The 25324-nt window shown below is 45.3% G+C and overlaps 1 protein-coding gene across 5 annotated transcripts in view; it reads left to right on the top strand.

The window, feature by feature from the left end:
• CREB5 (cAMP responsive element binding protein 5) overlaps positions 1 to 25324 on the top strand; it is a 262546-nt gene that overhangs the window by 73425 nt on the left and 163797 nt on the right. For all 5 annotated transcript variants that reach the window (XM_081883354.1, XM_081883355.1, XM_081883352.1 and 2 more), the window contains exon 5: positions 514 to 635. In XM_081883354.1, the coding sequence (XP_081739480.1) occupies positions 514 to 635 (122 nt within the window). The remainder of the gene's footprint in view (positions 1 to 513; positions 636 to 25324) is intronic.

Raw genomic sequence — 25324 nt, 5'->3', positions numbered from 1 at the left:
AATTACTTGCCTTGCCCTGGGTGCTGACAACCCACGCTACGCCACTGGGGTGGAGAAGGGTGGGTTTAACATGCTCATAAACAGTGCTCCCTTTGCTCATGTGTTTGTTTCCATATTTGTAACACCTGAACAAACATATTAAGAAATAGAAACAAAAATAAAGGATACAGCTTTCTTCGCCATCTTTTAAGGATAGCCTCCTTGCTTATTTTAGTTTAGGGATTTGGGAAGCAATATATATATATATATATATATATATATATATATATATATATATATATATATATATATATATAGATCTGTTCGTCTTATACTTTTAAAAACCTTTTTTTTAAAAAAAAAACACAACTTTATGGGAGTTGCCTCTGGTATAATGTACACAAAATAACGATGGCTTCTCTGCGTTGGTTTTGCATCTTGTTATATTAATATGCTGAAATATATTATGTTACAATACCTTGTTCTTAACTGCAAAAAATACCCACTGCAGTTCCTTTTGATATTTCTCCTCAGACCAAACTCCGACACCAACCCGGTTCCTAAAGAACTGTGATGACGTGGGACTCTTCAATGATATAGACTGTTCCTTAGAGCATGAGTTTAGAAAGGCACAAGAAGAGGAGAACAATAAAAGGGTATGATTTTGTAGTATGGAAACATGCCCCCCCCACCGCCGCCCCTTCCGATATGCTGTGTGAAAGCAGAGAGAACACTATGACATGACTGAGGGGGAAAGGACACACACACAACCTTTTAGACTGGAAACTAGGTGGCACTATAGATTGTGACATGTTCTCTAGCTTGCATTAACTGCTAAAACTGAGGAGACAACCTGTGATGAAGCTACTGAAGGAGCAGACATTTACAAAGGTGATTTGAAGAGGAGGGCCACACTTAAAAACAAGGGCATTTCACAAAAGGACAGAGGGGTCGTATCAAGTGCTGTGGTTCAGCTCAGCAATGGAGCTTCACTCACCTCTCCTCTCCCCTGCTCCCCCCCTGGGCACCCTCAAAATATGCTCCATAGGGTTGTGGGGCCCTCCAGAGCAGTTTTTGGGGGTGCACAGGAAGATGAGAGGAAGGGGGAGTGCTGTGCAAATTGAACTAAGTTTACAGTGATGGGGGGAACTCAGAATACACACACACACACACAGTGGTACCTCGGGTTAAGTACTTAATTCATTCCGGAGGTCCGTAGTTAACCTGAAACTGTTCTTAACCTGAAGCACCACTTTAGCTAATGGGGCCTCCTGCTGCTGCCGCGCTGCCGGAGCACGATTTCTGTTCTCATCCTGAAGCAAAGTTCTTAACCTGAAGCACTATTTCTGGGTTAGCGGAGTCTGCAACCTGAAGCGTATGTAACCTGAAGCGTATGTAACCCGAGGTACCACTGTACACACACACACACACACACATTTCCAGTATGTGGGACTGTACCCTAAATCTCTGAACTTTCCAAAATGTATCTGTGGTGGGCTTAAGGATACGGAAAGTTCGTGATTTTTGCCCTTTTAATATACCTTAGAATCATAGAATTGTGGAGTTAAAAGAGATCCTAAGGGTCATGTGATGGGACGATGAGCTGCTTGTGCGTAAAATGCAAGTCCCTCAGAGTTTGATCAGGTTTTCAAACCTCTGCCTGTGACGGAGCCCCTCCAGCATGGCTGCGTCAATCACTAGTAGAATCCGAAAGTGGCTGCTTTCGGAATCGTTTCCAACATAAAAGCTCTTTAACGGAAACACGTCGTCTGGCCTCTCGGCGTGACAGTTTCCGGCGAGGTGTGGGTGTCCCTATAGGAGGTCCTGAGACCTCCCCACTGTTTTCGCTGGAAGCGTCTCTGAGCCATCCCTCCGACTCACTTTCCCTTGGAGTTCTTGCTCGCCCTCTACTGGTTCCCTCTTCCGCTGCTACTCCTCTCTCAACCTCAGTGAGCCTTTGCGCCCCCGGCGCTTTAGATGGCAGTTCCCTGACATCCACCTCCCCTCCAGGGCCCCCTTCACCCCCTCCCGTCTCCTCCCCTACTGGCGGTGAGGAGGTAAAACCCCTGAAAGAACCTCCTTCGTCTTCCGACGTCGCGAACACTTCCCTCCACTTGTTGCTGTTCCTACTCTCTCGGTAATCTTCGTCATCGGAGTCCACTCCCTCTTCCAACTCCGACTCCGCGAACCCTTCCATTTCCTCTTCCTCATCGGTGGTGCCGAAATACTCCCTCCTAAACCTTGCTATCGGCTGAGGTTTCCTCGGGAACCTTTGGTGGAACGTTTCTGTTAAAACCTCGTCATTGACTTCCTCTGCATTCACCCAGGTGTTTTCTGACTCCGGTTCCCCTTCCCACGCCACCAAATACTCCACCTGATTTCCCTTCCACCTGGAATCGAGGATTTCCGCTACATGGTTGCGGCGTTCCCTCTCTTCCAAGGCTGGTCCCCTGACGTACTCCCCTTCACGTCCCCCCCTGTATGGTGACAGTAACGACCTGTGGAACACTGGGTGCAATTTCATGTGGTTGGGTAATCGGAGTTTGAAAGCTACCGGGTTGACCTGCTGAATGACCTCAAAGGGTCCCAATCTTCTGGGCCTCAATTTCTTACAACCCCCTTTGAACGGCAACCCTTGGGTTGACAACCACACTTGATCCCCCACCCTTATGGTTTCACCTTCCCTTCTGTTCTTGTCTGCCTGCTTCTTATATTGTGCCTTAGCCCTTTCTAAGTTGAGCTGGAGCTGATGATGGATCGCTTCCATCTCTTCTACAAAATGTTCAGCCGCTGGGACGCTCCATCTCTCCCCTCCTTCCCCTGGAAATGCCCTGGGGTGACACCCGTAATTTGCCAAAAAGGGACTCATCCCTGTGGACACATTCTCCGCATTATTGTAGGCAAATTCTGCCAACGCCAACTTTTCGACCCAATCGTTCTCTCTGTCATTGACATAACACCTCAGATATTGTTGAAGAATGCCATTTGCTCTTTCCGCCTGCCCGTTGGTTTCAGGGTGCCGGGCAGTTGAAAAATTGACTTCCACGTGCAGCAAGCTCATGAGCTTCCTCCAGAACCTGGAAGTAAATTGTTTGCCGCGATCTGAGATCACCCTCAAGGGAGCCCCGTGCAACCTAAAGATGTGTTCTACAAACAACTTCGCTGTTTCTTCCGCTGTGACTGCATGTGAGCATGCTACAAAGTGGCACATCTTAGTTAACAGGTCTACTACTACCATGATGGCTGTTTTCCCCTTGGACTTTGGCAGATCCGTCATAAAATCTATTGATATCGCTTCCCAAGGCCGTTCTGGTGTGGGTAATGGTTCTAATAACCCTGCCGGCGCCCTTCTTTCCCCTTTGGCTCGCTGACATTGGTCACACCCTCTTACATACTCCCTTACATCTTCCCTCACCTTAGGCCACCAAAATTCCCTGGTAACCAACCACATGGTCTTGTGTTGTCCAAAATGTCCCGCCGTGGGGCTATCATGCAACTGCTTGAGTACTCTCCCCCTCAATTCACCTTCGGGTATATACAGTGCCCCTTTGTAATACAATGCCCCATTTCTTTCCTCAAAACCTCCGGGGCTCTCGCCCTCCCCCCTGAGACCTCTGAGCTTATCCTGGGCATATTCATCATTTTCCGTTTCCTCTACCAGTTCTCGTTGCCCCACCAGCGCCGCCCCACACACCCAGCGGTCCTCAGGGATGACATGTCTCTCTTCGATCACCCCCTCCCCTTCCCAATACTCTGGTTTGCGTGAGAGCGCGTCCGCCCTGACGTTTTCTGGGCCTGGCACATAACAAATTTCAAAGTTGAATTTGGAGAATTCCTGTGCCCATCTCACTTGTCGTTGGTTGAGCACTCGAGCTGTTCTCCAATACTCTAAATTCTTGTGGTCGGTGCACACTTGCACCTTGTGTTGTGCCCCAATTAATAAATGTCTCCACCTCCGGAATGCTTCGTGAATGGCAAGTAGTTCCCTGTCATACACCGTGTAATTCCTCTCGGATTTATTCAGCTTCCGCGAGAAGAAGGCACACGGTCTCCACTCCGACGCACTCCTCCCCGGTTGAAGAAGGACCGCCCCTACCGCCCGGTCGGATGCATCGGTTTCCACTCTCATGGGTTTTCGTAAATCCACATGCAGAAGTTGTTCTTCCGAGGCGAAAGCCCTTTTCAGTTCTTCAAAGGCTCGATCCGCCTCTACCGTCCAAACAAATTTCTTCTTGCTGCTGAGGCAGTCGGTGATGGGCGCCGTCAAGTGGGCAAAGTTCTTGATGAACTTCCGATAAAAGTTCCCAAACCCCAAGAATCTTTGCACGTCCTTCTTGGTCTTCGGTGTCTTCCATTCCAGTACCGCTTGGACCTTGCCTGGATCCATGGCCAATCCCTTGTCTGACAAGCGGTACCCCAGGAATTCCACCTCCTTGTATGAAACTGGCACTTCTCCAGTTTCACCCACAGCTGGTTGGCTTGCAGCCTGCCCAACACTTCTCGAACGTCCCTCACATGCTGTTCCTCATCTTCCGAATACACCAACACGTCGTCTAAAAAGGCCACACAATTCTTGTAGAGCAAAGGTCCCAGAACGTGGTTTATAAAAGCTTGAAAACACGCGGAGCCCCCTTGTAGACCGAAGGGCATAACGAGGTATTCAAAGGCTCCCAAAGGGGTAAACATGGGGGTCTTCCATTCATCTCCCTTCCTTATGCGTATCAGATTGTACGCCCCCCGCAGGTCCAGCTTTGTAAAAATCTTTCCCTTCCTTACTCTGGTCAAAATGTCATCAATTCGGGGCATAGGGAAAGCCAGGGGCTCCGACACTGCATTGAGGGCCCTAAAGTCACACACCAGTCTCGGTTTGTCTGTGTTCTTTTTGTCCACAAAAAACACTGGGCTGCCCCCCACCGCTCGGGACTCTCTGATGAAACCTCACTTCAGGTTTTTGTCAATGAACTCCCTCAGCTCCTGCATCTCCCTGTCTGACATGGCGTACAGCTTGCCTACTGGGAGTTGGGCCCCAGGGAGTAGGTTGATTTGACAGTCAAAGGGTCTATGCGGTGGCAGTTTGTCTGCTTCCCTTTCGCTGAATACGTTGCTCAGATCTGCGTATTGCGGGGGCACCTTCCCTTTGTCCATTACTTCCATCCCGGCTAGGGTGACTCTGTCTCCTCCCGAAACCTTCCCCTCCTTGCAGTGTTCTAGGCAATGCGCTGACCCAAAGGAGACCACCCTCTGATGCCAGCCCACTAGCGGATCGTGTAGCGCCAGCCAGCTCATCCCCAAAATGATGGGCGCTCCTCCCAGGATGGCCACATTAAACGCTATCTGTTCGGTGTGCCTTGCCACCCTCATTATCATTGGGACAGTCTGTTGGCTAACTTCTCCCCCCAACAGCTCTCTGCCGTCAATCGTAGTCACCTGCAAGGGGTTACTTAAAGGGATGGTCTGTATCTGGTGCTCAGCTGCAAACTCCTTACTCATGAAATTACAGGAGCTGCCTGAATCCAAAAGCGCCTTGATCTTTAGTGGGTGTCCGTTTGGCAGTTCTAGTAACACCTCTATCACTAAAGCGGGTCTGGGAGGTTCCGGCATGGGCACTTTCACTGCTCTTTGGCCTGGCTGCTGTGCCCCGACGGTGGCAGCCAGGCGTTGGCTTTTACTTGCTCCTTGCCTTCCTCTTCCTTTCCCCCAACAGCTCCTGCCATCCCTTGCCATTCCTTTCTTTGTGGGCAGACTCTGGCAAAGTGCCCTGGCTGTTGGCAGAGATAACATCTCTTGGCGCTCCTTCCCTCCTTCTTCCGCCCTTCACTGGGATTTGAAACTGCGCGCGCCCGCGCTGTTCCAACTTCCATCGGCTCTGCCGGCGGGAAAGGTGGCTCTGGAATGTCTGGAATGCGGAACTCCCTCCAACGGTCTCCTTTCCCTTCCCGCTTTTCCAAAGCCCTCGCCTCCTGGCGCGCTCCTATGCACAGCGCAGATTTGGTTAACTGATCCATAGACTCCGCCCTGGGCCCCCGGGAAAGCTCATCTTTGACGGTTGAAGAAAGCCCCTCTTCGAAAAGCATTTGGATGGGCTCCGCCGATAGGTCCCACCCCAATTTATGAATCAGCATAGTAAACTCAGTCCAGTACTCACGGACAGATCTGCTTCCTTGCTGGCAAGCCATTAACTGCCTTCGCACCACCCCCTGCTCAATATCGCTGGAAAACATCAGGTCCATGGCACGAAAAAACTTCCTCGTGTCCTTTAGGATCTCATTATTCGCTGCCATCAGGGGTCTAACCCAATCTTTCGCCCCGGATTCGAGATGGCCAATCACAAAAGCCACTCGCGATTCCTCGTCGGGGAAGTCATCAAACTGCAAGTTTAGAGCGTATTGCATCTCTGTTCTAAAGGCATGATAGTTCCTGGGATCCCCCCCGAATTTCTGCACCAATCCTGGCACCTTTCTGGCGAGCGGGGTGGTTTTCTCCTTTCCCTTTTCTGCATCCTGAGCCCTCCTCTCCTCAAGCCTCGCCGTTTGCAGCGCCAACTGGATCTCCAACGCCCTGTACCTTTCTTCCAGGCTTGGACCCCCTCCAGCTGCTCCTGCTCCTCCGGTTCCGGCTGGGTTGCTCATGATGCTTCTCCCTGCACAAGCTGGCTTTCGGTGACTTTCGGATTGCTGTGATGGGACGATGAGCTGCTTGTGCGTAAAATGCAAGTCCCTCAGAGTTTGATCAGGTTTTCAAACCTCTGCCTGTGACGGAGCCCCTCCAGCATGGCTGCGTCAATCACTAGTAGAATCCGAAAGTGGCTGCTTTCGGAATCGTTTCCAACATAAAAGCTCTTTAACGGAAACACGTCGTCTGGCCTCTCGGCGTGACAGTTTCCGGCGAGGTGTGGGTGTCCCTATAGGAGGTCCTGAGACCTCCCCACTGTTTTCGCTGGAAGCGTCTCTGAGCCATCCCTCCGACTCACTTTCCCTTGGAGTTCTTGCTCGCCCTCTACTGGTTCCCTCTTCCGCTGCTACTCCTCTCTCAACCTCAGTGAGCCTTTGCGCCCCCGGCGCTTTAGATGGCAGTTCCCTGACAGGTCATTTGGTCCAACCCCCTGCAATTCAGGAATCTGAATTGCGAAAGCATCCATGGCATCCATGGCAGAGGACCATCCAACCTCTGCTTAAAATCCTCCAACAGAGAGTCCTCCACCTTCCAAGGGAGAACATTCCACCTTGTGTTATATCCTGTGGTTTTGTTTCTATCTTTGCCAATTTGCAGTGAAAAATAGGTTGCAGATGACGCTGACGTATTCAAATTAATTCTAAATCAAGTTTACTTCAACGAGAGAGAATTTTAATTTATAAGTATGGTAAAATTGCCTGTATTGTTTGAAAAGGATTGTGTCTATTAGCATATTTTATTGTTTTAATTTTTACTGCAATCTATATTATTCATCCATTGGACACTATGCTTTGCTAGTACAGTGGTACCTTGCAAGACGAATGCCTCGTAAGACGAAAAACTCGCAAGACGAAAGAGTTTTTCGTTTTTTGAGTTGCTTCGCAAGACGAATTTCCCTATGGGCTTGCTTCGCAAGACAAAAACGTCTTGTGAGTTTGTTTCCTTTTTCTTAAAACCGTTAAGACTATGGGAATCCGTGCTTCGCAAGACGAAAAATTCGCAAGACAAAAAAACTCGCAGAACGAATTAATTTCGTCTTGCGAGGTACCACTGTATGTAATGGGGTTGTTTATTTCTTTCATAAAATTTATATACTACCTGATTGTAGCAAAACCCTCAAAGTGGCTTACGAAAAAAGATAAAACAATAAAACTACCGCTAACAAAATGACAACCGCCATTTAAAACATACAGAAAGTTAAAACAATGTTAAATTCATACAAGCTTTCTAAACAACTGGATTGGAAGGAAGCTGCCAGTGTTGGGAAAGGGTTTGCCTGTGGGTTGGATCACACCTGCCTGCATCTCTCCTTCCAGGTAAGTGAGCCTTTTGGGGTAGAGTAGGAATCGCTCCTGCTCTTTCGAGCCTGCGGAGGAAATGCAACAGGCATGCTGCTGGGCACACAAAGTGGAGAAATGGAAGAGAAGAGAGAGCAGCAGGGAATTGGCTGGTGATTTTTGCAGCAGCTGCCTGTAGCCTGCCCCTTCCAGCCACAAAATGTGAGCACTTCCTTTGGGGTAATTAGCCACCTTCTTTAAGGAGCAAAGATCCTTTGCCACCTTCTCATCCAAATCATTTCCTGGGTTGGAGATGGGGAGGGATGACGAGTTTTGTCCCAGGTGACAGCTGGGGTGTGGGTCATGCCTGATATTGTTATGCTGTAGATGTTTCTAGTTCAATGTCCCTTGACATGGATTGCAGAAGACCTTCTGATATTGCTTTACAGTTTATGTTGGGTTGCTGGTTGTGCCTAGAGTGTTTCAGATTTTTTAATATGTGCCTGAGAAGTGTTGAAGGGAACTGAAGTGGCTTTTTAAAAATCTCAGTGACTGTACAGCCCAGGGGAGTAGGATTCCATCATAAGATGCCATGTGCTTGCATATGGTTCTACTTTCTGCTTTACCATAAAGTCTCATGTCCCTTGGCAGATTTGGGCTGTGTGAGCCAGTGTGCCAGGCTTTCAGAAGAAGGTTCGAGGCTCTGATAGGGTTTTGAGTACTCCTTCCTCATTCCCAAAGCCTAGTTAACACTTTCCCAGCATTGGGAAGGAGGTGGGAGGGCTCTAGGACCCTGCCAGAGCCCTTGAACCTCTTTCCCAAACCCCAGCACCTCCTTACCCTGCTTTGGGAAGGCAGCACGAAGGTGATGGGCCCCAAATTTTGGCCTTTGCACAGGGCACCATATTAGCTAGTTCTGCCACTGCTAGCACCCTCCACTCTGATTGCTCTGTTATTCAGTGCCAGATATATTCATGAAATTTCACTCATCCATGGTTTGAGATTGGATGAAGGGACTGACCTGGTGGGCAAGGATACCATCGACTATGGTATCCTGCTGGACCATTCTACTACATGTGCCAAATTGCCTGGAGCAGTTTGTGTAGAATGCAAGTATTTTATTTTATTGCGGCCCCTGGCTTCCAATTATGATGTAAACATATTTTGCCAGGTAAATACTTGCAAGCAACAAGTCAATTCAAGAATTGTGTGCACATGAATGAACCAGTTCAATTTCAGTGTTTATTTTGATCATTCACCATTTATAGAAGGGATGGGGCACCGATGCTCCTCCAGATGTGGTGGGACTCCAGTTCCCATCAGCCGTAATAGTCAATACTCATAGGAATGTTTGGCGTTGTACACAACACTTTGCACTAGCGGTTTTCTTTTTTTAATATATTATATTTTTTATTAGTTTTCAAATACAAAAACAAATTTATACATTCCATACATCTTAATTACATCTTACTTCTCTTTTTTGACTTCCCGCAATTTGTCTGCCATTCCTTCCTATTGTTACTTTTTACACATTTCTACCCTTTTAACCCTTTCCCCTCACAGAGCTTCCTTAAAGCTTACAAATGTAATTTTATTATCACTCAGTTTTTGCATAAATTGGATAAACTTTTCCCAATCTTCTGTAAATCTTTGATCTCGTCGATTCCGGATCCTTCCTGTTATTCTGTCCAGTTCTGCATAATCCATCATTTTAGTTCTCCATTCTTCTATCGTAGGTAATTCCTCCTGTTTCCATTTCTGGGCCATCAATATTCTTGCTGCTGTCACTGCATATAAAAATAACTTCTTTTCTTTCTGATTTATCTCATTACCTGTAATGCCTAGTAAAAATACTTCTGGTTTCTTAACAAATGTATATTTCAACATTCTCTTCAATTCATTATAAATCATTTCCCAAAAGCATTTTACCTTCTTACATTCCCACAACATATGAAAAAGGTACCTTCTTTTTCTTTACATTTCCAACATTTGTTACTTATCTTATACATTTTTGCTGACTTCACAGGTGTTACATACCATCGGTACATCATTTTCATAACATTTTCTTTTATAACTGTGCATGCAGTGAATCTTAAACCATCTTTCCAAAGCCTTTCCCAATCCTCCATTTGAATATTATGCCCTATATCTTTGGCCCAGTCGATCATAACTGATTTTACCTCCTCATCCTTCGTACACCATTCCAGTAATATACATTTTTGCTAAATTCTTATAATCATTATTCAATATTTCTGTCTGAAATTTTGATTCTTTGTCAGCAAAACCCCTCTGATTTAAATCTTTTCTATGCACTAGCGGTTCTCAACCCGTGGGTCCCCAGATGTTGTTGGACTACAACTCCCATCATCCCTGAGCTCTGGCCTTGCTAGCTAGGGGTGATGGGAGTTGTAATTCAACAACATCTGCAGACCCACAGGTTGAGAAAGGCTGCTTTACACAGTAAATATAGCTACTTTCCCCAAAGAGCTTACAGTAGAAATGTTCAGCAGAGGGATCACAAAGAGAGGGGAGGAAACGTGGAGGCGTTGATAACAAATAAGGGGAGAAATGGGACAAACATGCACATGCTGCAACTGCCTTCCCCAGCCTGGTGCCATCCAGGTGTTTTTTTACTACAACTCCCATCATCCTCTGCTAGCGTGGCTTTTCTAGCTTTGACTGATGGGAATTTGGACAGCACCAGTTGGGAGAATACTCCCCTCACAGATGGGGAGCTCATACTCATAGATGAAAAATAGTTGCATTTAGGGGGCACAGTTCCTAGTTCCTTGCCCCAGATTCTAGTTTACTGACTATCAAGAAAATTAAAACTATAGCAAATTGTGTTTGATCGTATAAAACGGAGGCCGCCTGACATCCCTTTGTGACCACAGCCTGTAACTGATGGCTGCACTTTGAACAGAACGTGTCACTCAGACTGGGCTGTCCCTCGCAGCAAGGTAGACAGTGACGGCAGATCAGGTTATCATCTAAGCCTCAAGCAACAGGTTTTAGGTTTACACTGGTCTGAGCATAAAGTATCCCAAGCATTTGTCATAGGTTATATTTGCAAGCACATGACCTTTCCTGCTGCTGGAGAAGAACTGCTGGCAAATTGACTCCAAGGCAATGAATGGAGGTCTAAGAGAATAAAGTCAGGGCTGGGGTGATCAGTACTCCCTTTGCTACAAAACGACTGGACTGGCTCTGTTGAAACATCGGGGTATTAAACCTCACCTGCATCTATATGTGACAGAAAGAAAGTGCGAGTGGCGTCCAACCAGGAACTGTATAAGGTACTCTGTTTGATGTAGGGTGTGTGTGTGTGTGTGTGTGTGTGTGTGTGTGTGTGTGTACATACAACGAGAGCTAGGAGTGTCTTGGAAATATATCGCACAGTAATATACAAGTTGTTAGATGTGTCAGATGGTGATGCTGACAGCAGCAGCAGTAAATAATAAATAGCAAGGATTGAGAATGAAATAGCGTCTCTTCATTCCTCCACACCATGGCAAGGAACTTTATTGCCACTGCTTCCTATTGCTAGACTCCCTTGGAGATTTTGCACACTGATCTGGGAATTATTGCGACTGTTGCACTCAGGAGACTATGATATGGGCAGGGGAGGGCTTTAAACTTTACCTCCACCATGGTCCCATTCAGGACTGGGTGGGAGTCTGCAACTGCTATTTACTATAAGAAACTCCATGTGATAGCTGTTTGCTTGAATAGTATCACATCTCATTTCTGCCTCGGCACAACACTCTTCCCTAGACTAGTAGCAGTCCTCTCCACTCCAGTCTGATTCTATGCTAACAAGTTTCAGGGGTTTATGTTTCCCAACAGCAGTTTTGCCCTGTCCCCCCAAATGGCTTAGTCAGTGCATTTGAATTAACCAGGAAACTCAGGAGAAGATATCTTGTTATATTCGAGCATTGCCACCCACTGAGATTTTGGTGGCTCTTCCCAGTGTGCCATCTGGATTGCGAGATATTCCGTAACGCTTGTGGCTGTCGCTGAGCTTTAGGAAACCTCATTCTGGAAGCACCCTTGTCGAATGTTGTCAGACTTTGTATGAACGTACAATTCCATTCTGCTTTGCCAACTAGTACATACATGCTTGTTCCAGAAGACTGTGAGTCATGCCAGTGAAAGTGATAGGAGTGTGTGTGGAGTGGGGGGGGGGTAGATTTCACTTCTAACTTGTTTTATTTGTTAGATAATGATTCACTGTTAAGAATTCCGGAACCAGAAATACTCTAATATCTCCTTATAAGGCTGTGGTGCTAACAGTTGCCCATTAGTTGCTAGTTCTGTCTGACATCCAGGATGATTTTAAAATGCTGATTATCACATTTATGGGCCAGATAGAAAATTTCAAATTCTTATAAGGGAGGAACAAACAGAAATCTGAAAATTCTTTTGGAAAGAGCAGACTGTTTCCTGAGAGATTCTGGAGACTGACAAACCATTAATAAGTGATTAGAAAAATGGAGTGTTGTGATAAAAATGAGGAAGGGGGATGATGAATGTATTACGTTCATAGAGCTTCTAAGCTGAAGCTGCCTTAAAGAGAGAAAAAATGCTCCAGCTGTATATGTTAGGGTCATTGGCGTTATTGACTATTGATTTAGCGCAAGGCATTAGGAGTTAATAGCCATCTTTCAAAAACTGTGCTGTGGTGGCATTTTGCTGTATGATTTGTTACGCACTGTAATTTGGAACCTCTCAAAATACATCAATAGAAGGTCGTTTTTAAGATTTCAGACACTTAGGCAAACCGTTTAGGATTCACTCTCCCTGCAATGCTGGTCATCAAGGAATCTGCAATAATTCCAGTGCAGCTGCCTAGAACCTGCCTATTATGAAGGGGGTCGATGAGGAGCATTTGGAGAACATTTCTCATCAATACAGCTATGGATGTCTGTAAGGAGGCTGAAACAGAACAGAGCTGTGTGCTTACTATCATGGAGCACTTAGAGGAAGCTAGACACAGGGGTGGAGGAAGGGTGTGTGTGGTGTGTGCGGGCTGCCCCGGGTGTCACCACTGAGGGCGACAAAATGCCGGGCAGCACTCACCATGGGGCCTGCAACACGCCCAAGCCACGCATCTCTCCTGGGAGAGACACAGTGGCTTGGGCATGCGCAGGCTCCCCACTGCCCAAATGGTCTGCCAGTTGCCCCCCCCCCAGCTGTAGGGTGGCTGAGTGGAAGGGCGTCCTGTGGTGTGCCCCGCTCCTATGGGGGCTCACACCGCCCCTGGGCACACCACCCCAGGTGCCCGAGAAGTTTCCTCTGCCTCTGGCTAGACAATAACTTTCTCTGAGAAAAGCAGAGAAGGCGCAGGAAACTCCCGATTCCACCTTGTTGTTGTTGAGTCGTTTAGTCGTGTCCGACTCTTCGTTACCCCATGGACCAGACCACGCCAGGCACTCCTCTCTTCCACTGCCTCCCGCAGTTTGGTCAGATTCATGTTTGTAGCTTCGAGAACACTGTCCAACCTTCTCGTCCTCTGTCGTCCCCTTCTTCTTGTGCCCTCCATCTTTCCCAACATCAGGGTCTTTTCCAGGGAGTCTTCTCTTCTCATGAGGTGGCCAAAGTATTGGAGCCTCAGCTTCACAATCTGTCCTTCCAGTGAGCACTCAGAGCTGATTTCCTTAAGAATGGAGAGGTTTGATCTTCTTGCAGTCCATGGGACTCTCAAGAGTCTCCTCCAGCACCATAATTCAAAAGCATCAATTCTTCGGCGATCAGCCTTCTTTATGGTCCAGCTCTCACTTCCACACATCACTACTGGGAAAACCATAGCTTTAACTATACGGGCCTTTGTTGGCAAGGTGATATCTCTGCTTTTTAAGATGCTGTCTAGGTTTATAAATCCAGTGTCACCAGGTGACTAAGTTATATAATTATACCATCATAACTTTGCCCTGTTTCATAGCAGCTTTGCTTTGTTAGCCAAATAACTATGGAAGTGGAAGGAGGCATGTATCAGTGGAATGCGTATTTGTGCGCTCCCTGCAACAGTGTGATTGAGGGAGATTTCAGGCAAAGCCCCAGCACCTGCAACTAATTTCTAGATTAGGGAATTTTGATTGTGGTTTTTTTAAAGCATAACTTTTTAAAAATTGACATGCTGGTGCTTTACGGTTGGCACAGACCTAAGGAACAGCCTTTATTGCAATAGCTTTTTTACTAAGATACTGCTAAGATAAGGCTCCTAAATCTTGACAGCCTTCTTTCAATGCCCTCTTTTGTCTATTAAACACAAACTCTTCTCTTTCCCTAGCCGTGCTGTAACCTGGGTGGGTAATAGGACACTGCTGATACATTTTAGTGCAAGGTGCACTTCTGCCTTATTTATGGAGACAGACATGCAGGTTGAGGACTTAATCATACCTGATAAATCATCCTGGAAAGCCTATTAGAACCATATGCTGATTTTGCATTAATATGGGGAGTCTGTTTTTAGTCATGTAGGACAGTGTTCTGTGCTTCCCCCTCTCAGGGCTCCCCTTTCCCACCCTCCCCCTCCTCTTCCGTTCATCCTTCCACCCTTGTTTGTGAACTATTTATGTGCTTAAGTGGTATCATTTGTGTGGGGCGGGAGACGTTAATCTTGGAAGTATTGTTAATGGGAATTGGCAAAGGAGGAAATAAAAAGCCAGACTGGCTAAGCCTATTATGGCTATAGCCATCTTTATTTAGTGGGAATTCCAAAGCTGGAGCCAAAAAAAGCCAGCAACAGGAAACACCAATAAAGGCTTCAGAAAGCAGAGGAATGGCGATTGCTCAGCATAAGGTAGTCATTTTCAGCCAGGTGGTTAGTAAAATACTGCAAAGGTTGCTGGAATCCTTCAAATCGTTGGCTTCCACCCCTTCCTAGGGATGGATGAACCTGCCCATTTCTCTCAGTTCCTCGCTTTTCCATTCCTAAATCCATTTCTTCACATTTCTGAAGCATTTTGCAATGGGGGTGGGATTTCAAAAATTCACCAGCATTTCAGTATGACTATTTTTTGGTATAAAAACATTTTTGTACATAATGAATTTAATTATTACCGTCACAGACCAGTTCCGGCTCACTTAAAGGTAAAGGTAAAGGGACCCCTGACCATTAGGTCCAGTCGTGACCGACTCTGGGGTTGCGGCGCTCATCTCGCTTTATTGGCTGAGGGAGCCAGTGTACAGCTTCCGGGTCATGTGGCCAGCATGACTAAGCCACTTCTGGCGAACCAGACCAGTGCACGGAAACACCGTTTACCTTCCTGCCGGAGTGGTACCTATTTATCTACTTGCACTTTGACGTGCTTTTGAACTGCTAGGTTGGCAGGAGCAGGGACCAAGCAACGAGAGCTCACCCCGTTGTGGGGATTCGAACCGCCGACCTTCTGATCGGCAAGTCCTAGGCTCTGTGGTTTAACCCACAGCGCCACCCGCGTCCCTTCCGGCTCACTTACATTACCAGAAAAATCATAAAACACAACAGGAATACATTGGATTGCAATTGGGTATAACAGAGACAATTCAGATATAGCGGCAGTTAAAAATATATATGAAATCTTGATCACTAAAATATAACCTAAAAATGTCATTTAAAACCTTAATCATTTTGGTAGGACAGCTTGTTCCCTAAGTTTTATGGCAGTTTTTGTACGTAATGTTGCCTTCGTAAAGCATTTTACACAATATATGTATGTTATTTTCACTATTATAGGAATGCATTTCTGTGCATACATTACTGCAGCATATCCATTTTTGTACACATTACTAGGCTGGAGAACTGCAGAATTCAGAAACGTGTTAATTTTGAAGGATTCCCTGTGTTTTGGTTTGAATATTGTTTCAGAAAGTGCAGATTTGGTAGGTTCTTTCTTAAATGTGAACTTGATTGCATTTCTCCCCCATCTCTACTCTTTCCTTATACTTCAGGAATAAATTTCATTTGCTTTTCAAATGAGATTCACATTGAGTCGTATTTGACATGACGCTCTATTTATTTCTCTAACAAAATGTACAGTATATACCACTTGACTGTAATAAAACCTCCTGTAAGACATTTAGGGGGAAAAAATAAGATTATCAGTTAAACACAAGTAAATTAGTTAACATCAACGGTAAAAGAAATCCTATACCCTTTTAAAATGTGACTCTTTTTTGGGTGGGGGGTGTTTTTGAGTTATTGTTCTTATTTTGATTTTATATATTGTGATCTTTTCTGTGAACCGCCCTGAGACCTCCAGGTATAGGGCGATATATAAATTCAATAAAATAAATAAATAATCGTGTCACACTGGATTAGTGCATCTGGCTGCTACCCAGAAGGTTGGTGGTTTGAGTCCAGGTAGGGATATTATTATTATTATTTTTATTAGCCGCTGTGAACAGGATTACAGTGGTACCTCGGGTTAAGTATTTCATTCATTCCAAAGATCCGTACTTAACCTGAAACTTTTCTTAACCTGAAGCACCACTTTAGCCAGTGGGGCCTCCTGCTGCTCTCATGCCGCTGGAGCATGATTTCTGTTCTCAACCTGAAGCAAAGTTCTTAACCTGAAGCACTATTTCTGGGTTAGCGGAGTCTGTAACCTGAAGCGTATGTAACCTGAGGTACCACTGTACTTTATTACAGGGGGTTGAATTAATTAATGACGCTTGCGGCAATTCCAGCTCTACAGTTCTATGATTCAATCTGTTTTTAGCAGGTGCCAAAAAACCTGCAGCGAAGATTCCTGCCTGATGTTAACAAGCAGGTAAATCTATCACTAACAGTTCAGTTCCTAAATATGTTTACTCAGAGGTAAACTCCAGTGATATCAACAGGACTTCCTTCCCATGCAATTGTGTTTAAGATCGTGGCCCAAATGAACTGATTTCTCAGAGATCTTTTTTTTTAAATTACCATTGACGAATTCCTTTTCATCTCCTTTGAATTATTTTGCCAGCCTCTCAGTGCACTCTGTGTGATGTGCGGCACAACCCTCTGTTTGCTTACTAAGAAGTAAATCTTTCTGAATTCAAGGGGCTTTAATAAGTTTAGGGTTGCAGCCGTGGCATTATTATTTGCTTATAAATCTACTTGCTGCTTAAACGAATGGAGAAGGACAGAGGATTCCGGTTGCTGTGTCAACTGGATTTGTTTCACCTTATACAGACTGCCCCAATCTATTCTAAGCCTCCCTCAGGATATCCGGGGCTTTTGCAATTGGGCCTTGCTTCCTAGTCCCAAAAGGCATGTTTCCTTTCTGCAAAAGAAATGCTGTTGTTGATGAGGACATATACAGCGAGTAACTACAAGAGTTAATCCCGCAATGCAGGCCCTTAATTTGTGCCTCAAGGTCAAAGGAAAAGAAAACAGAAACAATATAGGAGGCATAAATCCACTAAAGCAGGAACAGTTCCCTAGTAAAGTAGAGGATCTAGATTTGATATGTTAGGTATTAGTGGCAGCTAACAATGGGATACTGATCATCCTGTCTTAAGCCCTTTATGTTGCTTTAGCGAAAGAATGCCCTTTTCATGGCCTCTCCAAGCACTGCAAGACATGTGTGTGGAAATTAATGTGCTGGTTATTGTTGCTGTTTTTTAAAAAAGACTGTTCCGTAAGAAAACAACCGATCTCTCTAACATTTGTTACTTCATATACACCTTAGCTATTATTAGAAAATAGGGTGACTTTGTACAAACTGCTGCAACCTGCAGCCTCTCCAGTCCTGCCCTGCCCTGTGTCCTGTGCCCCGTGGGACGTAGGTGGCGCTGTGGTCTAAACCACTGAGCCCAATGGGCCAGTGATCAGAAGGTCGGCGGTTCTAATCCCTGCTACAGGGTGAGCTCCCATTGCTCAGTCCCAGCTCCTGCCAACCTAGCATTTCGAAAGCACGCCAGTGCAAGTAGATAAATAGGTACTGGTGTGGCGGGAAGGTAAACGGCATTTTCGTGCGCTTTGGCTTCCGTCGCAGTGTCCTGTTGCACCAGAAGTGGTTTAGTCCTGGTGGCCACATGACCTGAAAATCTGTCTGTGGACAAACGCCGGCTCCCTCAGCCTGAAAGTGAGATGAGCGCCGCGACCCCAGAGTCACCTTTGACTGGACTTAACCATCCAGGGGTCCTTTACCTTTTACCTACTGTGGCGTAGCGTCTGTAGCCCAAAAGAGGCTGGGCACCACAACTCACCTGTAGCGCACCCACAGGAATCTCTGTAGGCTGGTAAAACGACAGTTGAAAAATGATATATAAACAAATAAAGCTGTATTCGATGGATGAAAGGATATATGATGTCTGACATGATTGAGAATCGCAGAGCCAGAGACGAAGAATTTTAAAGTGTTAAAATCGAGATGTGGAAAATATGGAAACAACGAAGAGAGGCAGGTCAGGCTAAGGAGCCGGTGCGCTGCCACCCAAGGCTTGAGCGGCTGCTTCTGCATCCACGCCGGGCGCTCCAGTGGCACTCTGTCGTGTCTTGTGGCTGCCTGCTCCAATACGGGGACCTTGGCTGGTGGCTCTGCGGTGGCCCTGGGGCAGGAGGGAGCTGGGGGCCTCCTAGAGCAGCAACAACATGGCACGCACAGCGGCAGCCATGGCACAAGAAGCTTGTGGTGCACTGTTCAGAGGTGTTGAAGGAGGAGGGTATAATAAACGAAAATCTGCCCTTATTCCCTTATGTGGGACACAAGAGCCCTTATAGAGTCCTTTGTAGGTTCTCCATCGGTCGGAGGAAAAAACAGAGGCCAACCAGAGAATACTGAGAAGCAAAGCAGTTTGTAAGCCTGATCTTTATTGAACTGTTGCAACAGGGTGCCCCCTTCACACACAGGAGAAGGAGGAGGACCCAGAACCCAGGTGTGTCCACCCTTATATAGACATTTTAAATTGCCGACCTTGGAGTCAAAGACCACCCCCAGATACATCATACCTACATCACAGAAAGGGCGGGCTAAAGCAGAAATCTGAGTGGGTTGTTTACCTCATAATCTGAGTGGGTTGTTTACCTCCTGTCTGGCAAGTTACCTGTTAATATTTACTGGATTGATGCCTTGGAGAGCCTGGCCAGTCTTTTGTAATGATAAGTACTTAGTTCCTGAGCCAAGTCACCGGCTCACCCTATTCATACACAGACATACCCTTAAGGCAGGATTTGTGAAGGAGAAGACAATGGGGAGGCTCCACCATTTGACCTTGCAGAGAAAACACCTGGTAAGCCTGGGAGTCAAAATGGCTCCATGGCTGCTCTCCTTCAGACATGTGGCCTATATATCTATGTACGTGTTTGCTTGGTACATTTACGAAGCTTTATTATATACGTAAGACCTTAATTTATTTATTTCAAGGGCATACAGAAGGGGCTCCACCCCAGCAAACCCACTCTCTACTCGCAGCCAATCCAACTGCCCAAGAGAGGCACACTCTGTGTTGCAGAACCAGAAAAGGGAGCCATCTTTCCTCTCAGTCTCGTGGCAACCCAGTTGCGCCCTTCTGAATGTGTGCCCACAGCAGTGGCCCCTACTGGCCCCCCCCCATGCTACACCTCTGCTGCCCTGCGTTATTTCATATAGTCAGCAAACCCCACAACACTTAGTTATAGCAGAGGTGAGCAACATTTGAGCGCATTTGGTCCATCAAAACACTGTCCCTCAGTCAGCTCTCTTGAATTTGGCAGGAGACGAGTTAGGGTGGAATTCCTTGCAGAAAAGCCTTTTCAGAGCAGATAGGGAGACGGTTATCAGTTTTCCTTGAGAGAATTTCCCCTGGTTCTTGGCTTGTTCCCAAAGGAGCGTTGTAATCTTTAAAAGATTATAGTGCACAATGAAGGGGCATAATTATTAACTTAGAACTGGAGGAACAATCAGTGTGAAGAAGGACAGTATTAGCATTCCTCCTCTGTTCTGGCATCCATCCACTTCAATCTTGCAGTGACAGGATGCCCTCCTGGAAGTGGGCAATCGCTAAAACGAAGCTGAGCAAAATATCTATATTGCCTTTAAAAACAAACACTCTCTTGTGTATGATTTAGACAATTGCTCGAGGGGAGGGGGAATGGATGCATCAGTACTGTGCTGCTGCCAGGATTAAATTATTATCACTCAAAAAAGTTCCCCCTCTTAAGCCATTCAAGGTTAAGCTATTTTGAGAACATTTGTGTGTAGGGAAACTAATAAGCTTTTTTAAAAAAACAACAACTGGAAGAACACTTAGTTTAAAAGCGGAACTTACTTTCTGCACTTTTTCTCTTTCAATTGAAAAGCGGGCAATTCAAAGACTTGGATGCTATAATTTTTTTTTAAAATGATGGTAATAGATGCCATTTAATTTTTCTTCACGTAATTGCAAGATTCTTATTTTTGGTAGGTTTCACCCTCCTCCACATATTTTTGATCCGCCAGCTTTGATTTGCATACACAACATTCTAATTACCTCTCCAAGGCCAACCAGTTCTGGATATTTTAAATCCGAGTTGCTAATTTTGAAGGAAGCATCTTTTAAAACAACCCTGGACCTTTATACATTTGGCTACAATAAAGGTGCACTTCCTGTGCATGTCTTTGAAGCAGATCTGGCAATGACCATAATTTAGGAAAGCGTGAAGTTGTTTCATATTGATACTGCCATGTAAAACCATGCAAGGTGAGAGATTCATGTTCATAGTCTTGTCATTTAGAAGCAATGCTATAAATCTCCCGACTGGTCTTGAGTGTGGATACCTCTGTAGGAGTTACAGTAACAGAAAAATCAGCATAAATGTAATGTCTATGTATCTCAGCTCCTCTTCAGGAGCATTAGCCATGTTTACTGTTTATTTGTATTTTGAAAAGTTGTACCCCAAAGTTTTCAATTCACAAACAGCATGAAAAAAAGAATCTGTCAAGAAACTATCTTTATGATGAAAAACTTAAATGTCTCGAACATTGATTGAATTACACAGGATTAACTATGTGAAAGGGGGGAAAAGCCAGTTCTTTTAGTCTTAACCGAAGCAAGAGAGATCTGCACTGCATTGGGATTTGGTTCACAGTTTGCTAAGAGGAAAGTGAAATGATACTGTTGCTAAAGAAATGGATATGTAACTTGTGATATTTCATATTTATAGTTGGCTGGTGAACACAGAGTGTGATGGATCCTTTGTGGACATTCCATCAAACCTCTATTGGTCCACAGACATAGGCCAATGAGTTTTTAGAATTCCAGTGAGAATCTGGTGACTGAACTGATGGATATGTCAATGGCCACACCATGTTATGCCAAAATGAATCCTTAGAGTAGGGATGAAAAATCACATGATCTCTAGCCATTGGCAACATAGACTGGTAGTCCAACAACATTTGGAGGATATAATTATGTATATCTAAGTAGACTTTAATCAGTTAAGTACAATATTATTCTGAAGTTGCTGATGGCAGCCTATAATTAGCTATGTGTTTTTAAAAAACAAATAATGACATAATATAGTACCCCACATTTCTCAGCAAAACTGCTGATAATTGTTGTAGTTGAAATTCTATTCCTGATTACGTTTGTGGAGCAAAAGTATACGGGATTGCTATAATATAAAGTGATGCTTTCATTTGGACAGAGATACTTACTGAATGAATTTGAAGCAAATATATTCCTTTGCAAGGCCATTAACTGTTTTCTATTGAGATTGCGTTTGCTCGACCAAAAAGAAAGAGGGGGGAAAGCTCCAGAGTAGCATGTAATGCTTCATTAGCAGACATAACCTTGTTTGTTTGCTTTTAAAAATTACATTTAGAAGAGGAAATCAGTTTGCACCACTGACATGCTGCCAAATTCCTGTTTTATAAACTCCACAACAGGCAGTTTCAGGAAGAAGGAGGGAGAAAAAATGCTCCCTTTATGGCTTCAGTACTATTAAGACAAAATATAAATAAAAAGCTATCCATCCAGTTGAATTCCCCTGCTCAGTGGCCTTCAATTAGCAGGATGCTGTGCAGTTATCCCGGTGCAACATATAGTAAATGACCCTAATTGTGCGGTACGTATTTTGTGTTACTGCAATTTCAACTGGAACATAAGGAGTGCTTTGTGTGCAGTGCTGCTTGAGTGATGATCTCAGGCAGCTGATTGTTTGTGAAATAAATAACCTTTAGTCCATGTAGTATATGGGTCCTCCTTTTTGAAGCCTGAAATGTACTCTTTCAGTATTCCTCCACGGCAGCGTGTATTTTCCCTATATGAAAATTTATTTTAACATTCTCATGTAATGGTTCGTGAAACTGGACTTCATGCCTTTCAAAATATTGCTTTTTCCTTTAATCTAGAATGCCTTACAACAACAACATCAAAAACTCTGCTCAAACTTTGTTCTAACATAGCCACTGGCACATCCGGTATACGTTGTATACTATTGTGTATGTAAAAGCATATGTCAAAGGGGATAATCTGTGGGGATACAAAAAAAGGGACATGGATGCATGTTATTGATGGGTCTGGAAAACAGGAGGCATCTTTCATTATTCATTTCCATCGATAATTAGAGGGCACCACTAATGAGATCATGTCACAAAAATTAAGATAAAAGATGAAAAGCACTTAATCCATTGTGTTTTTGAGGAAGCCATCAGAAGAGTTAGCGATGTTTACATTTAAGACTAGCTGCACACAGGAGATGGAATGAAGAAGCCTGTTCATGCCACAAAAGAAATGATTGCCAGGAATGTTTTCTGTGGAAAGTTCTGCAGAGTCTTCCTCTGCTGCCATCATTGCATGGCTGATTTAATCCAATATATGTATACTGGAAGTCTGTATAGATGGTATCTTAGTAGGTTCTGTTTTAACATTGTGCACTCAACCAAAGCAGGGGGATACACAGCTGTAAGTGTCTCAAATTTCAGTGCCCAAATATGATTTTTTTGGGGGTGTTGTTCCCTCATATACCCAGGCCAGTGGCGTAGCGTGGGGGGTGCAGGGGGGGCCGGCCGCACCAGGCACAACATCTGGGGGTTAGGGTTAGGGGGCGCAAATCCACGGGTTAGGGGGCGCAAATTACTTGCCTTGCCCCGGGTGCTGACAACCCACACTACGCCACTGACCCAGGCTGCTTCCTTTGTGTTTTATGTGTTGACAGTTATTATTTCTCTCGTAAGGCAGGGTGGGGGACTGAGGTAAGCGCACCATTCCTGTCAGCCCTGGAGAGCGTGTGCGCATGCGTGGGTGAAGGGGAAAGCCGTTGGTCACGCTAAGTCAGGCCAGCACCGCTCAAGCAAAAACGTTATTTTCCTCACGTGAGGGAAGACGAGGTGGCAGCGGCTATTTACCTTTCCATGGCTCGCACCGCGTAGCTAATGAGCGGCCTCCCCAGCAGAGCGCAGAACTGCTTCAGAGTACAGCTGCCCAGGCGTTCCCCGTTTCCTCTGGCAGGGAGCACCGCCGCCACAGACACCAGCGGGTGTCACTCCTGAGGCGCCTCCGAGCCCCTGTGCCACAACTGTCCTTCCTGAGGTCAGTCGCCAGCAGCTCCATGGTGGAAATCCAAACTGTGGCTCCTTTTCCCTCTTCCCCACTCCCCACCCCAGAAGCAAAGATTGCTGCACGCAAGCGCACAACAAACAGAGAAGGTGCTTGTCTCAAGCAGCCACCCGCCTCACTTTTGACCCCCAAGCCTGGCTAAGTCGCAAAAACCATCACATGCACGCGCTATGCCAGCTGTCTGGATTCCTGGACCGTCCACAGCCTGGATCTAGAAGGCAATTGGGCCTGATCCGGCCTGTGGGCCTTAGTTTACCAACCCATGCTCTATGTCCTACAATTCTTTGACATGACCTTAGCCATTCAGGCTGATCCTGCAACCTTCCCGAATTATGGCCACATACACACCATACATTTCCAGCACCCTCCCCCAAAGAATTCTGGGACCTGTAGTTTGTCCCTCACAGAGCTTCAACTCTCAGCACCCTTTACAAACCACAGTTCCCAGAATTCTTTGGTGTGTGGGCTTTAACTGTATGGTGTGTGCCCATAACCTGTGACTAAAATAAAACAAAAGGCTCACCTGAACACTTTTACTTTTGTGTCTGGTAGATTAAAATAGAAGTCAGAAGATTCACTGCATGTTTAAATATGGATAAACAAAGGTCCCGGCAAAGCAGAATTAAACAGGGCTGCCCAATGATTATCAACACTGGCACTATCAATCACAAAAGTTGGTTCAATGTACTGTATATAGCTCTGGCAGTTGAGAACCAGGAGGCTCAGTGTCCTTTTGGGATTCTGACAAACTATGCAGCTACAATTCGGAAATCAGAAATCCGAGAAAGGTGCTGGGTAACAGATGATCTAACAACCATAAATATGTTCTTCCATTTCCCACGCATGCAATGTTTGCTAACCATTCTGTTGGCAGTAGAACTTTGCAGTCAAGCAAAGGGACTCGTATTTTTTACCTAGCTGTTACAGCAGTGTGCATCGCTTTTTGTCTCTTCACTCGTCCATTAACAACTTCCTAGTGCTCTTGCTCATCTTGCTTTTAGCATTATCACACACTCAGGAGAGTTTAGAGTACTTAGCAAGATATAAAAACCGTGGATGTGGCTGCTGTCAAGACTGTTCAGGGCTGGCATTGACCCAACTTGGAACACCCAGGAAGAAGACTAGGCTGGACCAATCAAGATTTGTCTAACAGCAGCAGAGAAAGTTAGTCAAAGTCAAATGCTTCTCAAGCTGGTCCTCTGTCTCTGTATGCCTGAAAGATATCTGTTCTTGTTCTTTGTGAGGCAGCATCTGACAGATAGTGGCCTGCTATGCACTTTCTTGATTAACAGTGAGGGCTGAAGAAAAACTTTAGCTGTGCTTCTACATGGGTGATATTTTTAATGCAATCACCAAAACTGCTTTTGCAAATACAAGAATGTGGGGGTGTGGAGGGCAATTATAGAAGATCAGGGGGATGGAGCAATGCTTTGCTCCTCCCACACCTCCACGGATGCCACCCCATCCCTGTGTTTGCAGGTTTAGAAAGTCAACATGAGGTTGGCACCTTTCTATGCTTCTCTTGGGCAATCTAGTTCATTTCCTCAGGTAATTAAAGGTGATTTTATTATCATGGCACAATGAGTTGGCGCACCTGGCTGTTAAGCAGAAGGTTGGTGGTTCAAGCCACTCAGGGATAGTTGTGGACAGGATTCCTGCATTGTAAGGGGTTGGACTAGATGACTAGCTGACATCTAGAATTCATAGGCTCATATAATGGAAGGGTTCTATGAATTCTAGGTGTCAACTTCCTATTCCTGTTTCAGGTCTCAACTGCTGAATTTCCTCTAGACACTCACTTATCTGTGGCAATAATGTTACTTTGCATTTAGCCTTAAATTTTTGACTTTCATGTCTAGCTCTTCTTACCACTTAACAAGAACTCTAGGATACTCAAAAACATATCTTGCGTA

Source organism: Podarcis melisellensis (genome assembly GCF_964234715.1).
Source record: "Podarcis melisellensis genome assembly, chromosome: 12".
In the NCBI taxonomy this organism is placed as follows: Eukaryota; Metazoa; Chordata; class Lepidosauria; order Squamata; family Lacertidae; genus Podarcis; species Podarcis melisellensis.
This window is presented reverse-complemented; position numbering and strand designations above follow the sequence as displayed.